General features: G+C 44.2%; 3 protein-coding genes and 1 long non-coding RNA gene across 6 annotated transcripts; 1 reads left to right on the top strand and 3 right to left on the bottom strand.

The window, feature by feature from the left end:
• Positions 1–1,135: 1,135 nt before the first annotated feature.
• LOC129588919 (uncharacterized) lies at positions 1,136–6,683 on the bottom strand. 2 transcript variants are annotated; one of them, XM_055483340.1, is made up of 3 exons: positions 4,640–6,683; positions 1,823–1,918; positions 1,136–1,711 (listed from the first exon to the last, which is right to left on the bottom strand). In XM_055483340.1, the coding sequence occupies exons 1-3, from the start codon at positions 5,961–5,963 to the stop codon at positions 1,302–1,304; spliced, it is 1,830 nt and encodes a 609-aa protein (XP_055339315.1). In that variant the 5' UTR covers positions 5,964–6,683; the 3' UTR covers positions 1,136–1,301. The 2 variants fall into 2 exon arrangements, with proteins under 2 accessions (XP_055339315.1, XP_055339314.1); XM_055483339.1 differs by having other exon boundaries at positions 1,136–1,918; positions 4,640–6,682.
• Positions 6,684–6,984: 301 nt separating this feature from the next.
• Positions 6,985–15,139, top strand: LOC129588968 (uncharacterized). Of its 2 annotated transcripts, XR_008690553.1 has the most exons (4): positions 6,985–7,310; positions 8,433–8,881; positions 13,724–14,107; positions 14,255–15,139. It is a non-coding gene; the product is annotated as an uncharacterized LOC129588968 (long non-coding RNA). The 2 variants fall into 2 exon arrangements; XR_008690552.1 differs by lacking the exon at positions 6,985–7,310 and having other exon boundaries at positions 7,854–8,881.
• On the bottom strand, positions 8,112–12,481 carry LOC129588879 (uncharacterized). Its single transcript, XM_055483293.1, has 3 exons — positions 12,315–12,481; positions 11,426–11,891; positions 8,112–8,821 (listed from the first exon to the last, which is right to left on the bottom strand). Exons 1-3 carry the CDS (start codon positions 12,426–12,428, stop codon positions 8,358–8,360), a joined length of 1,044 nt encoding a protein of 347 aa, XP_055339268.1. The 5' UTR covers positions 12,429–12,481; the 3' UTR covers positions 8,112–8,357.
• Positions 13,309–15,200, bottom strand: LOC129588878 (uncharacterized). Its single transcript, XM_055483292.1, has 2 exons — positions 14,266–15,200; positions 13,309–14,029 (listed from the first exon to the last, which is right to left on the bottom strand). The coding sequence occupies exons 1-2, from the start codon at positions 15,084–15,086 to the stop codon at positions 13,513–13,515; spliced, it is 1,338 nt and encodes a 445-aa protein (XP_055339267.1). The 5' UTR covers positions 15,087–15,200; the 3' UTR covers positions 13,309–13,512.
• Between the last annotated feature and the right edge of the window lie 636 nt (positions 15,201–15,836).

Below are 15,836 nucleotides of genomic sequence, written 5' to 3'. Positions count from 1 at the left end.
GGCCGGCATGGCGGTGGGAGACGTGAGGAATAAACGAAGACGGCAGCGGGATAGCTAAATTACTTCGCTGTTTATTCCCTTCGCTGCTGGAAAGAGTTCAGCAAAGGCTAATAGAACTGATGTACGGTATTTTTGCCAAAGTATGTACTTAATTCTAAGAGCAAGGTTATGGAAGCATTAGAGGCGGCAAGGTCACTAAATTAAAACGATGGACCGAATGGCAAAACGTTGGTTTCTGAACTAGACAAGTTTGTTCACGCAGACCAAAGCTGTTCTTTACGGGCCTTCTTCGTTACGTAACAGTATAAGAAAGATGTCATTTTTGTGATAACAGAAGACCGCCCAGAGAACGGCCTTGAAGAGAGACGGAGAATCAGTGCTGAGCTAGCGTGGAGAAACAAGAGCTGGGCGGGACAAGCAAGGCGAACAATACTCGTACGCCCCGTTATTAGCAATTAAACCGCGTTTTAATTAGACATTTGTTACTAATGGTACCCCCAGTAAAGATAATATAGTCATAACCGAAACCATTCCTATAGTTACCGTCTGACCACGACAAGTATTCGTTAAGTTGATCATTAAAAAGCAAAACCTTTCCCCGTATACATTACACAATAGAGCGACCCTGCTGTATTTGTTTACACTTTGCATTTAACATTTGGTTTTCTTAGAAATGTTACTGCTGTGACGACCTCGTCACTTGTCGAACCACACCGCCATCGCACTGCCATTAGTCACCGGAAGTGCGCGTGCAGGTATGCCGCGCACATTCCCGCGCGGTCATGTTATTTCATGCTGACGGCATATTACATCGTCATGCCGTCATGCGCCCCGACATTGGATCCTCCCTACACCAGCCCCGCCCGCGATCGTCGGGCGCACCTCGACCGGGACGATATATAAAGCCCCCCTCCACCACAGCACCAGATCAGTCCACTCCAAGCCTTCCCTGGCATAGCTAGCTTAGCAGCATTAGTACTGTTATAGTGGGCATAGTGATATATGTTGATTAAAGGTCACGGACACACGGGTGCGTTGTCTAGTTGTATAGGTACACATAGGTACACATATAGGTCATCGTTGACCTGTACAGGTAGCATACAAGAGGCGCTTACAAGAGAACTCTATACTGCGACACTGCGAGGCAAATAATTTGTTTAAATGAGAGCTTGAGCCGGCAACTCTGTTAATGAAATTTATAAGAAATCCGGCGTTCTACAAAGCTCAACTCGGGTCTGCCTCCCAATTATTTTGTAGAAACGCAGGAGACCCGGTGTGCACAGTAATGGTGTAAATGCGGTTTAGCGTGTGCAGTAAATCCGAAGAAGAAATTCGATTACTACTATTTTCACAAAGGCATCTTTGTATCGTGTCACTGATGTGCCGGTCATCGCATTCCACAATGGGCACAAATCCATCTGCAATTTTGTGCAAGATAGTGAAATTCCTACTTTTTCCAGTGATCTGAAGTATTCAGCAACTGCGTCGGCTACTTTTCTACACAGCCATGTCTCTTCCACTTTATAGTGGCAGTCCAGTAGTTCCACCAATACACAACCCAGACTCCAGATATCGGTTTTCCGACCGGGTTTCTGGCTCTCACCGACTAGAAATGTTCTCACCATCTCGGGTGACATGTAGCGTGCCGTTCCGTGGATGTGCGTAACGTCTTTGGTGCATGTTTCTCCCTGAGCCATGACGATTTGTCCGTCTAGATCAGCGATGTATAAGTTAGTCTCGCTTGCCTTAGTTCGTCGGATAAGTACATTAGCTGGTTTTAAATCTCCGTGAATGATATTATTATCATGGAGGAATACCAGACCTTCCGCGATTTGCCGTCCAAAATTTACTACATTTGTTACTGAAAAGCTTTCTCTGCTTCTTGAGGAGACGTCAATAAAGCCAGCCAAATCACCATCTGCAATAAAAAAGGTTGATGCTTTGAAACGGAAGAACTATTGCGAATGTTCACGGTAGGCGCCACAACGCAACCGGCAGTGCTGAAAATAGCCAAAGGTTGTGGACCGGACCGCGATAATCGAGATGCATTGCCTCTGTATTCACCGCACTTATGCGGTGAAGGGCCCCCTTATGTGCCCTGATAATTTTTATTACTGTTTTCCTGGTTTGTATGACTCGTCCTAACTTTCTCAGGTTGAAGTTTTCCTTATCGTAGAATAATTACGTACAATATTACTCCTCCAACAGTTTTTTAGTTCTCCTTAGTGTCGTAATAATTACGTACACGATTAATCGGTGCGTAATTACTTATGTACTGTACTCAGGCTTCTTTACTGATTATCACTATTCTGATAAGCGTTAACTATTTGGATTAGGTTAGCTATTTGGATAACCGATCCTCCAGTTGGTTGGACAATCCAGTTGGGGAAAGGACCCTTTCATCGTTTTATACTGGCAGATCCTTTCACCCCGTTACTAATAATTAATTAACCAATAATAGTAATTAATTAATAATTAATCACAATAATATAAGATTAGTTAATTAACAATAATAACAATAATTAATTAATAACAATTAATAACAATAACAGTTAATAACAATAATAACTAATTAATAATTACTAACAATAATTAATTAGTTAATAATTAATCATACGAATATAATATTCGTATTAATATTAATAATGATTATAATAATTACAATGAGTAGCCATATCAGGGCACAAATGAAGGGCCCCTTCACCGCACTTATGCGACAAATGTAATAAGGTGCTCGGGCTCTGCACTTTTGAGTGTTTCAGCTAAACCGTAGCACTCGCCCCGAATGCTGTTGGTTACTTAGTTTAACGGGTGGGATAAAATATGCGCGCCATATCGCATTTCAGTGGAGCTTCGCGATCACATACACGCTGCTGGTTCGAAGTTCAGGAATATCTTATAGCGGAGTCAAGTCCAGGAGTGCCGCATGATTTTATTTACGAAGTGGCTTCATAGCGAATCCTTTTTATTTATACTACCAAGAATTTACTATAGCTGTAAGGACTGGGAAAATTTCGGAGGCTAGAAATAGAAGAGAAGCGAAATCTGCTGAGAAAACTGACAAAAAAACGGGGAAAACGCGCACCAGATACCATGGCAGCCGCCACCCGGTATGCGAAAGCGATGACTTCAAACGGCTGGTTACCAGTCTTTTTCAGTTTTCACACTGTAGTAAGCCCATGATACATACCTATCTGAACAACGGCATAATGTAGCGCTTGAAGGATACCACACTCCCTCGCTTAAATTAGAGCCCGAAATAAAATTATTGACATCGAGTCAAAATGTTTACAAATACCATATGTCAACAACCTGAATTTACTTGGAATTTGAACACCAGGTTGGTTTTCCACGTAGAGCTTACAAAGGAATGCTAACCGCTATGTTAATCGCCGAACGCGCTTTTGTTACTAAGGAGATGCAATGTGTTACTAACATAATCACGCATAGTTGCTGATATGTATGCAGTTCGACGGAAATGGTCCGTCGAACTGACTGGACTAGGTCAGGCATTCATATAAAAGGGTGTACTAGGGAGTAGGGACCACATCCGACAATGGGCCAGTTTGGACGATCGGCCAGCATACCGTAGATCAGAGCGTTTGACTACGAATGTTTGCAACGTGTCTCTTTGATACTGCTTCAAAGCAGCTTCGAATGCGGAAAAGCCAAAAAGGCCGGGTAGCCTTTGGGTAGGCCGGGTCATTGTCAGATCGTGGATTATCTTCGGATGGGCTACTGATTAAAGAACTATCGCACAATATGAATTATTTATGCAGAGCCACCAATTTTGCTGCAGAACTCGCATATATTACAAGAGAAAAACACTAAAGTGACATTTCCTACGGAAATAGCTCCGTCAGGCCTGGATGGGAAAGGGAAATAATCGGGATAAACGGGAACTGGATGCAAACCACATGGAATACTTCTATAATTATTAGGCTATTAGCCCAACCACATTCTAGCGACAGCTATGCTGACTATGCAGTATGCCCGTATTAACTGGCATACCGTAAACCACACCCCTAACTTGTGCCAATCACAGGGGTGTAACATTTTGGTTACAGATTTCCCCATAGACCGTGCAAGAAACAAGCCGTATACACTCTTATACAGAAAGTCTCACTTTCTGTTTTTATTATAGTGTATAGGTCCTGCAACGGTGTGCAGGCCTGACGGAAAAATCTTGTAATATATGCAGCGATAGTGCAACGACTTCTGAAAATTCTTTAAGGTAACGAAATTCGGCCTTGAAACATCGCAACGGACAATGAAATGGTGGCCTTAGCCTATAGCGTTCACACGCGACGGGGGTTCAGGGATTAATTAATCGAAAAGGGGTGCCTACAGTCAAAGTGGGTACGAAAGGGGGTGCCTGTAGATTCCTGGGGGTGAAAGGGGGTGTCTATAGACATTTCCTAATAATATACTATAGTAATGCTGTGATACGCGACTGTTACCGCGTTATTTCTGTGAAATTTGAACTCATGCCGCGGAGCTTGTTGCACGCTTAAAAGCCTTTTGGTCGTCCACAAACTTGTGCGCATACTCCGATACATCGTGCTATAAAAGCTTGAAGTACGAAAGTGTTTTGTAATAATGAATACAAACTGTATAATATTATTTCGTCATTTCTAACCTGGAAAGTAGTCCATCATTATTTCGAGAGTCTCTCCACCAGTCGGCAAACGTCCATGAACGATCTTGTGATATGAAACTAACCGCTCATGGTTCAGCGTCAGTAAAGTCTTCCATCTATGCATGTTATCTCCAAAACTGCCGTCGGTTTCCCATGCAGCAGATCGCTTTTTGGGATTCGCCATAAACATCTTTTTGACAGCAACGGTGTTTGACCCGGTAAAATCACCCCGCTTTTGAATGGTGGCTTTATATACAGCACCGAATGATCCCTGACCAATCCAGTCCGTATTAGGATCGTAATGGTACGTGCAAGTACTGCCGTATGCATCAAAATTTCTGCTAAGCAACGCCCCCGAAAATCCACGCGCTAGGGCTACGCTTGGTGCTGTATCTGGAGCGTCACTATGCAAATCTAACCCGGTATCACGGGAACCACAAGTAGCTTTCAAGCCACCTATTACTAGTTCATCCCAAATGGTGCTTTCCGCTACATTTGGCTTTTTCAGCATTGTCCTTGTAAGTCGTTGCAGAAGCGGGATTCTGGTAATTTTTCCCAACAGAAACAGTTCAAACTTATCATGCGTCTGCGGTGGCATTAGCTGAAAAGAGTTACCGGTCTTCGTAGAAAATATCGGAGCTTTGCTATCAAGCCCTTCAAGTGCCATTTGTGTTTTCAGTGGGGAAATTTTCCCAATGTCCGGCCAGACAACATCCCAGATCTTGACAGCAAACTGTCTGACAATATCCAGGCAGCGATCGAGGATAAGGTGATTGAACGTAGCACGGGTCAGAGTCACAGCTAAATCTATTCTTCTATAGAAACTCTCCACGCGAATCATGACGCATCTGGAGGAGGACAACGCAATTTTACCTCTCTCACAGTTCTGCAGTAAACGCTGTAAGCTACTTCGAGGGAAACGAACGCTCTTCGCAAAATGATTGTTACGGAACTCATCAAGACAGTAGTTAAACACAGTCATGTCGATGTCATTTCCGCCAAAATTTATTTCGGAGTGCGTGATCACCTGGCAGCTAACAGGTTGCACTGAATAGATAAAACATCTGGAAAATCTCGCGTTCATTCGCAATACAGCGACGGTGGTAGGGCGTTGCGATAATCGCGGAAATCGCCAGATTAAATTGCTAATCTCCCCTTGCAGGCGTTCTATAAATGTGAACCGCATTCGGTTAAAATCGGCATGACGAAGCACTTCTCGCAAACATTGTTCAAAATGCGCTACATTATATGAGGCAATGATGCAGTTCGCAATCGTGCAGCTTTCCCCGATTTGCTGTTGACATGCCGTTAGTAGTTTGGTCATGAACTGACGATTCAGATGTACAATATTATCGTGCGAGTTGGAGAATTTCAATGCCGATAATGGATCGAAAGTAAGGCTAAAAATTAATGAAGGCTGTTGCTGCTAAGGTCTGATAATCCTTTACACTGTGAAACGATCAGGCATTTACTGTCGAAAGCATTCCCATATTCTGTTGAAAGTGGTGTCGTTAGAGCGTTTCTGTTTCCGTAAACTCTGTCGCTGCTTAACAGTATTAAGGGACTGCAAAATTTCCCCGGAAGTTGGTATGGAGCCCTTGGGTGTGTAGGATATTCCGGTTCAGCAAGGTGCTCCTCCGTTGTACCATAATGCAAGTAGACGTAAGTAGAAAGTTCTTGATAGCCTTTGAATTTTAGCTGCTGAATATGTCCATTTGGTAATTCAGCCGCTGCCCGAATAAATGCCGGGTTGAAATCCAAGAAGAGTGTAGCGGCTGGTTGAGGGCTTATCTCAATGGAATCCGAAGCCATGTGGCGCAAATAGGTATAATTCGAAATCGGAAATAAAGGTTAGGTATTCGTTAAGCGCAACATGCGCAACTCCAAACTTCTCACAATTGACTGGAGACCTGGGCAGCTGTAGCGTACTTTTATTATGATACGGTATCAGAATCATACCGTCGTATCAGAATCAGTCTGTTCGGTGCGACATTCTGTGGAAACAGTGTAATGCTACGTAATTACTATACAACAGAATTCAAGTAGGCACTTTGGTTCTGTTACCGACCCAAATCGTTGATAAGCAAAGATTAACAACAGCGGCATGAGCACTCAAATAACTGCACTACACATTCTATTAATTGTATCTTTTACCTGTTTAACTATCTACCGCTCCCGCTGAAACAGGTCTTATCTTGTCGACTGGGCAGCTGTAGCGTACGAGCCTTATGAAACAATCGTATGTATGCTACATTATGTACACAACAACATATCACCAGTAAATCCTTTATCGCATGGTAAAGCGATAACCAATAACAATTATTTGAACGAAAGAACCCAGGTGTTTAGCTTTTCAGCAGTTTGCAATTAATGACAATAAGCTAGCTCCGTCAAAAGGTCTGATTCAATCGGTGAAATGACGTAGCTTTATTCATCAAGCCGCTCTGCTTATGCGCTCAAAAGTTTACCATTGGAGCAACATACTTGACTTGCTAATGATTTGAATGACCAGATTTTACTGGGAAAGATGGAATTTAAAGGACACTACAGGTTTGCCTCAATCCTGCTTATGCAGTTGTTGATTCTGTGTCGGACTTCCATTCGAGGAGTGAAGAGATGCTGTATCGCAAAGCTCGACAGCATTCCAACAGCAGTCCTAGGGCAGATAAAGGTATGCTCGAATCTATTTTGCCAAGCTAGCAGGGGCAGGGGCTGGAAACCAGCAAACATGCGCGTACAGGTGCGCAGCGGACGCTCCTCCCCAGTAAAGGATTCCCACATGCCCACACGGTACTCTGCGTTCCGAAAAAAGATACGAGTAGCATGCACATTAATATTCATTATTTTGCAATTTCCGCTGAGCATGTCGCGGCGTTCATCGTTTTCCCTGACAACATGCGCGGGAATTTTCGCCATCGCGCACCCTCAAACGAGATGCGTTTTAAGAAACAATCAGAATCCTTAACAGGCAAGGCCTATGGGACGTCAAAAACCAGTAAACACAGTGCACAGCTGCCAGCAGGCGCAGGCTGCGGGGCGGTCTGTTGTGATTGTGAGTAATCCTGTTTGTTATCGCGTTCGCCAGCAAGGTGCGTTCAAGAAAACCTTAATAGCAGTTTTCGTTAATAGGGGTTTGTGCAACACCTTCGACTTACGGCCATGTCGTTTTTGTTAAGTTCGGTATTTGAGAGAGCGCAATTTTCGGGTTCAGAAACTGAAATTGTCCAGTTTCATAGTTACATATTGTAAACTGAGTCTTGGAAATAATTTTATGTATCGATAGAATGGGCAGCCGACGCCGGATTGTGATACGAGCGCAGAAACAACCGAAACATTCTCAGTTTCCGTGTAATAAGCCAAAGAGCTACTCTGCATAATCTGAAAAGTCTACGACAAAAGTTATAATAAATAATAAATAAGCTAAAAAATTATAATAAATAATAAATAAGCTTTTCTTAACTTTTTATCGGCATTCCACCTTTTAAGCTTTAGGCTACACAGGCGGCTTTTTCGATGAGAGTTCATAGAAGATCGGAAAATAAGCAGAATTTTTATACATATAAAAGCGTGTTTTACTTATGCGCCGGTACACTTTCTGCTGTATTTCGCAAACTTCATTACAATTTGACCCCAACTCTAAGACTCTAAAGAAATGCACAAAAAAGCAAACAAATGCATAACGAAACAAACAGAAGTACTGCACAACCGTGCCGCTATTTTATACCCATGAATGCGCTCGAATCCCGGCTTGTCTTAACGCCAGAAAAATCTCATACGTATCTTTAAGATACAGATCCTTAATCGGTCCCCAGAACGCCGACATGGGCGTGGCATTCACATGATGTTCAAAATAAAAATCATCAATCAGAACCTGCAATTGTGGATCAGCCAGTAACTGCCGCACCAAACGGTTCTCAATCTCCGGCGTGTCAATATCCATCTTGACCACGACAAAGTCCTCGGCGCTGACGACGCGCTGTAACGTATTCCACGGATTGCGATGGCTGTCGGGGTTGGCGGACGCCGGGAAATTGTACCAGTGGTACGTGTGATGCAGCTCCGCCGGGATAGATTGGAAGATGGTTTCGGGGTCGTAGGGTTTGGCTTCCCAGGCGAAGATCCGGTGGAAATCCACGCCGCGCAGCTTGTACTGATCGACTATCCATTTCTGGCTGGCACCGCCTACAAATTAAGTACAAATCAGTGTGCACAGCCCGGTGATTTATTTCGCCCTTCTAAAAGGTACAGCGAGAAATACAGATGACTGATGTACTCTTTACTCTGTTCTTCAGATACTGATACTCTTATATCGTATTTACGAACATAATGATTCTATCGTTAAACTGAAGAGTTTGTCAATCGAATTTATTTAAAATAACATTTCACTGGAGACGTAAACATTGCGATAATTGTAGTGTTGGGGCCGCTTTTGTGAAAACCTATGCATTGTAAGGTGCACTATTACGGTATTCCGTCGCTATTCCCTTAAGACATACTACCATTGGAATTTTACTTTGGCCACGGCCACTTAACCATGGCCGATGAAAATATTTTTTTTAAGTATACCCAAGGGTTACTTTGACTTCGCACAAAAAACGAAATTTTTCTGAGCCGGGAGCCGCTGGCATGGCCCTGATTAATGTCACGCCATGGCCGCGTGCTTCGTACCATGAAATAACTGCTGTCTGTACGTCCTTCGGACTTTGCCTGACAGAAGTAGCTAACTGAGATTGTTTGGCGATAGCCGGCAGAAAAGCTGTATGGACAGTGGGGGAAACAGTAATTTAGTGTGTGTTAAAGGCAACCCCAACCAACCAACCTTGATGATGCGGTGCGGTTTACAAAGCCAACATTTAGATGCTGAAACCATGGAGCGTTACTAACGCTTCCGGGAATACCAGCTACAATTCTCCCTGTATTAATCGTGGATTAAGAGTCCTGCGTAATCTCGTCTTGTGGACGGTTGTAGCAGTGGGACTGTAACGCCATTATGGAATTCTCTGGACATACGAAGTTTTCCCTTGTGGCGCCACAGTCCCATCCGACAGCTGGCCCCCGGAAAGCCCCTTGACCCGCGAAATGGGCTTAGGTGCACCAGCGGCTATTTTGTCCCCGAGGATAAAATAGCGCCTGGACGTTCGCCGTTCGACACCACGTATGTCATCACTAGGCCTTCCCGGCATCGATGACGTCGTTGGAATCGGCTCCTACAGGGGGTCGTCACCTTTGCCGGCCGCTAACTTCGCCTGGTGTTCCGCCACCTGCACTGGCTTGACCGAAGCCGGTGGCGCATTTAGTTATAACTTGCACCGGAAATGGCACAGTTCCTGATTTGCCCATCCTCATCGGTGTGGTTCTCATTTTACTACCGGGATTATGAAGTTGGTCTGTTCAGTCACTGAGATCGGGATAGAGCACCGTAAAGGGTCAGAAGTTTTGATAATTGGGGCAAGAAGACGGAGTCGACAGTGTGTTTAGTGTCAGTCGTCGGATTCCATGCTACAGCCGAGTGCGTGTACACGCGATTGTGTTATGAGCGTGATCAGGTGCACTTTACCCATTGATAGGATCCGTAGGTACAAACGCAATGTGAGACTAATGTACTTGAAACTGGTCGGTCGGTTCGCGGTTCGGAAACTTATTTATTAAACCAACCACCAGTGTGCGCTATAAACACATCGAAAGCGCTTAAGGAAGTGACCCGATGCATGGTATGAATTCGGGTATATGTGCACCAGCGTTTACTTTCGCCCACTCCCAAGCGCTTTTTACAATGTTTTATGGAGTTGCAGGCGATGTGACTTGTATATGTACTGTATGTCTTGTACTTTGCTGTGAAAGCCGTTTGTGCGCGCAACTTCCGGTTGAGAAGTTATAACTATTAAAACATTCAAAAAGGTTTGATGATTTTCTATAATGATTTCAAATTTTAAAATGAGCTTCATGAAACGCTAAAATTCACCAAAATTCCGGCCCCTTGTCAAAACGGTTTTTTATGCTTATGTTGATTTTTGCGCTACATATAAAAAAAGTCGCTCCATAACCTGATTTTTGGTACATGTAGATGCGTTTAAACTTTTTCGTATTTTCTAATTTTTCTTACAGCTATAACTTCTCAACCGGATGTAGCGCGCGCAAACAGTTTTCACAACAATGTATACAAATCACTTCGATATTTAATGTCATAAAACACGGTAAAGTGTTTGGCAGCGCGCGAGAAAGGTTTCGTGCATATACCCGAATGTGATAGTATGTGTTGGGCCACTTCCCTTAATTAAGTTGTCAGCACTGGGTGCGAACCGAGAAAAAGGTTGTTTTTATGTTTGAGCACTGTGCGTTAAAAAGGGAGCGTACACGTTTTTCAGTCTGAAATGGTATTAATTTCTGTGTCAGTAAATGGTAGAGTTGCAAATACGCCTGCCAAAAAATTAGTGTGCACACTCTGTAGTAGTTTACATGTAACGGCGGACGTATAAACCGTGCGCTGCAAAGGGGAAAATAGGCAGCGCCATGTTAATGCTAACTAACGACTCCACACCTGCCAGTATTATTAGTTAACTATTTAACTATTAATACTAATAATATTTAGCTAATAATTTAGTACCATTAGTTAACTATTGTATATTGTATATATTTGTGGTTGCAGCATTGCAGCCTGTACAGCTAAATTCTGCAGCTTACTTAAAATGTTGTTCGGCCACTAGAATGCTAATAAAGCACCTAAGTGCCTCCTGGACATAATCATTGAAAAAAGCGTTTCGCAGGCGAAAACATGAGAGTTCATACCGGGTCCGGTGTCATAGGTGCTGGCGCCCAGATCAAAATAATACGCCTTCCCTGCCGCCGTCTCCGGTGCATTCCACGCCGTCAACAGGTACTCCTTATCCGCCGCGTACCGCTCATGGTACGACGCGGTGGAAACGGGATCCGGGAGACACGTGTACGGATGCCGGGTTACCATCGCCAAGGGCTCGATGGGCACGCGGACCTCATGTTCGTCACAGATATCCCGGTAGCGGAAGGCGCTGAAGATACCCTTGGGTGCCGGCTTCACCGGACGCCGGTACTGGGCCCGTGCGGTGTAGGTGACCCAGGCGTCGGCCTGGCGGCGTTGGGCGGGGAACTGGGCGCAGGGGTCCCCTTGCCATTCGAGGATGTGGTTGAGCCATAAGAATTCGAAGGCGCTGCTTTCGTAGCCGATGAATTCCAGGGTGCAGTCCCGGTTGTTGGATAATATATCGCAGTTTTTCGGCTAGAAACATTAACGAACGCCTTGCAATAGAAATATGTACATACCTGGTTTATTTTACGCATATGTTTGCCAAATTGTCCATAAATTACCACCCTAGTGGGTGCTACTTTAATAACCGTAAACTGCGTACGCTTCTGCATCTGGTATCGAGGCTCCTAATTTCAGGTTGTAAATTGGTTTTTGTCCATGATGTACAGTTTATGAGCTGAATATCTCGAGGGAAGTTTTTACCAAGAAAAAGGTTCATTTTTAAAAATTTCGTTAAAAGCCACGATACGTCGATGACGATCTTATTGAAACATACACGCAAAGTGACTCGAAATAAGGGACAATCAAATTTCCCCGCAAACCTAGCTCCGACTTTCGGTAACACTGCGGCGTATTTTGCTCTAAAAGAAAGGTTGACGCATGGATGACACTTACATCGACCGGACTGATGATGCGGGATATTCTGTAGCCGAGAAGGAAGCAGGACGCCGCCAATACTATACAGCACAGTATTTCCTTCCAACCATATTTCGATGCCGTTGAAAACATATTGTTCCGTTGTATTAAGAGAATGTTTGTAACTGTTTGTGCACAATACCCAGCAGTTGAGCAACTTCCGCGGTTGATCTTCGCGATCATTGACACTCCGCTTTACCGGCTGATGCGTACAGTAAGTAGAGATACAGTGTACAATACAGTACACGTACCGCTGCATACGAGTATTTCTGATGTATAGTTTCATAATAAATCGTGCGGTCCGATAGGTACAGATTGTTACGGAATTTTGTATGCACGGAAAACCGGTTTTGTCTTTCTATGGCTTCTTCGGTAACGTACAATATCGGTGCTTGTGATTTCTACGGTTATTGTGGTACATATGGTTGCCTTATTGACTGCACGGGTGCGCTGTAGGTTGGATGCTTGCGGCATCGTGCAAAAGCGAGCTCGCTAAAAAGTTTATTTAGAGAATAGATTCTGAACTGCACAACCTGATCATTCATTCACCACTACATGAATGGCATTAAATGCATGGGCATGAATATGAATGAATTACACTATCACTACATACCAGTATTGTATACCACTCATTACTTTTCTAAAGATTCTAACGGTACCTAAACTAGGCTGATCTTAATTTATCACGGTTCGGAACGCTGCTGGTTAATTCTTTATTATCGGTTTCGTAAATACAGCTCTATGATGAAAGGATTTGTTTATGTACTGGCGAAAACCCACACAAGTGTTTTAAGAAGCACTAAGATGTGTACGTAAGCTATTTCAGTTTATTAAGGAATGCGTAGTACTCATATTTTATTGCACCGTCGTTAATGGAAAATCGTAGATTTTTTACGCCAACTTCTGACAAATTCGGAATCCTTTTAGCTGCCGTACTTCTTCATTGTTGTGCCTATACGGCAAATCTGGCAGTTTTTTATAATTTTGAAGTGAATTTCAAATATTTCACAATGCTTCTTTCTGTTAAATCCAGGAAAATTCTACAAACCGAAATTTCTGATTCAGAATTAAATCACTGTTGTTTTTTACAGGAAAATTTCGACACGAACGGCTAGCGATTTAACTTTTAGTGCGCGGCAACCCGTTGAAAATTTTGCACATTTAAATTCGTCTAGTCTCACAATTTGTCTCCTCTCGGATAACTAACGAAACGTTCCAGCTGCCGGTAGAATTGTTCTATATTCACACTAGTAGGAAAGCTCGTCAGCGCCACAGGAAACAGGCAATACGGTGCACAATTGTCGGGTCCATCCAGCGGCGAAATACTGTTGTCGCCATACACTGTACATATCTGTAACTGACACTCTTTAAGTATAACCTTTATACAGGTATTGCGCACTTCGGGACGGATGCCCAAAGAGCTGTATCCGTCGATAAAATCCCTGGCTGCGACGATGCTGTTGAAAAAGACCAGATAGCGCAGTCTGATCTGTTTGTGCTGCAGAATGCGGCATAAAGCCAGTAGGCTTTGATGGTGGCGGCCGTGTAGATAAATAACGCTGGTCGCTGCTGAGGCGCAGTGGTGTACGGCCAGCGCCAGACTATACGAACTGGCGATGAATTTTCCTTCGCGGAAGACAAGTTCTCTTTCCAGGGATTTCCAGCTGAGGACGTCAGCCCAGAACCTCGATACACTAATAAAAAATAATTTTACTGGGTCATTTAGCAGAATACCTTGAACGAATAACGCATTTCCGGAGGAATAAAGCCAAGTACGAATAAAGTCGTATATATGTTTGTGCAGCACATATACATACATATATATTTTGCAGAATGTATATATTTTTGCAAATTGCTAGAATGATATTTGTTTTTCTAGTGTATCATAAGTATACATGCTTTGTGCAAAACTATTGCAGATCTGCCGCACATTTTGACGATCTGTCGTTGACATGCGTCGAGGTACGCGCACACATCGCCAAACAGATCCACCGTCAGTTCTTCAAAGCCAAACCAGTCTTCCATCGAGCTAGAATCTGTTCGCGTCGGATTGTCAATAATATTCACAGTTAAATTTCTCTGCTGCAGTTCCGCCGCAAAACGTCGCACTTCCGGCGTGAAGGACTCGATCATACTCGTCCTACAGATCACCCAGACACCGTCCATCTCGACACCTACCAGCACGGTTGCGGTTTGGTCCGTCCACTCCCATTCCGCCTGGAGGTCCTGCACGCGAGCAACGGCTTCCGCACAAATCTGCTGCAAATTAATCTTGATTTTCTGGAAGGTCTCCGGTCGAACCGCTCGCCGTTTCTTCCGCCGGCGCAACCGGCGGTGCATCCAGTACGGGCCGTCATTGACGACCAACCGACCGCTCTCGGCGGTGTCTACCGTGGCAAGATGCCAGTGACTGGACGGGCGCTGCGCCTTCCCAGTGTTGGGTTGCCACTGTAGCAGTTGACAGGGATACCAGCGCTCGGGAGCGTCGTCGGTTATCCGCAGACGAACCTCCAGTTCCGCAGTTCTTGAGGTTTTCTGGATGTCGTCATCAGAATCATCGTCGCTGACGAGATACGCCCGTTCGAAAGGAACGGTCTCCTGTTGGCGCTGACGACATTGGAAGTTAACGGTCAGATGTGTGGGGTTGCAGTCAATAAGACTGCCGCGTGTCAAGTTGCCGTCGGCGTCCAGGACATCGAGCAGCAATTCTTGTCGACTACAGGCGTACTTCCGTTGATAATGTATATCCATTATGATTTATTTGCTGTCGAAATGCCAGCGCATATATTTTCTGCGCATTGAAGAGCTTAGAGTCATTCTTTACGATAAAACTATGTATATCGGAGATGTAGTGATATGCTGCGACACTCAGTATTTCAGCATTAATGCTCACTGTTAGGCCGATCAATACGTCTGTACATGCGCAATCGATAAACAGCGATGAGATCGAGCACGTCATGCCATATGAAAGTAGCAAAAGACTACGTACAGATACAAGCTTGTCCGGTACTTTCCTACGTAAAGGTACAGCTAGCGCGAATTTTGCGCTTATAACGATGGCCACTTCAATACGTTTATCAAAATCTCTAAATGCGCTCCGCAGTTAGACTGTTGCTTACTGCACCGACCATTTTCTAGCCACCTTCCGCCAGGCAGTTACTATTATTCTCATAAAATTATATGGCGTGTACCAAGCCACCAGCTAGCCAAATGCTGGTTACGTGTTTAAACAGTGTGGCGTGGCGCGCCGTAGTGTGAAGTTTGGCGTAACACGCAAATTTGTGTCAATCGCTGTATTGATTCGTCAGAAATTACCGGACAAGCTTGTACGTCGGTATAATTATCTATTGCATAACGTCGATTGCACTCTCAAACGGTAATCGGTATAATCTGACTATACCGGCATGCGTACCGATAGGCAGATTATTTTATGATCGGCATCCCCACTAGACAGCACCGCAAGTCCATGGTTAGGGAATGGGCGAGCGGCATGGAGGAACC

Source organism: Paramacrobiotus metropolitanus, unplaced genomic scaffold, assembly GCF_019649055.1.
Source record: "Paramacrobiotus metropolitanus isolate TYO unplaced genomic scaffold, Prichtersi_v1.0 Parri_scaffold0000032, whole genome shotgun sequence".
Classification (NCBI taxonomy): Eukaryota; Metazoa; Tardigrada; class Eutardigrada; order Parachela; family Macrobiotidae; genus Paramacrobiotus; species Paramacrobiotus metropolitanus.
The sequence above is the reverse complement of the archived record's forward strand: the minus strand, read 5'-3'. Positions and strand labels throughout refer to the sequence as shown.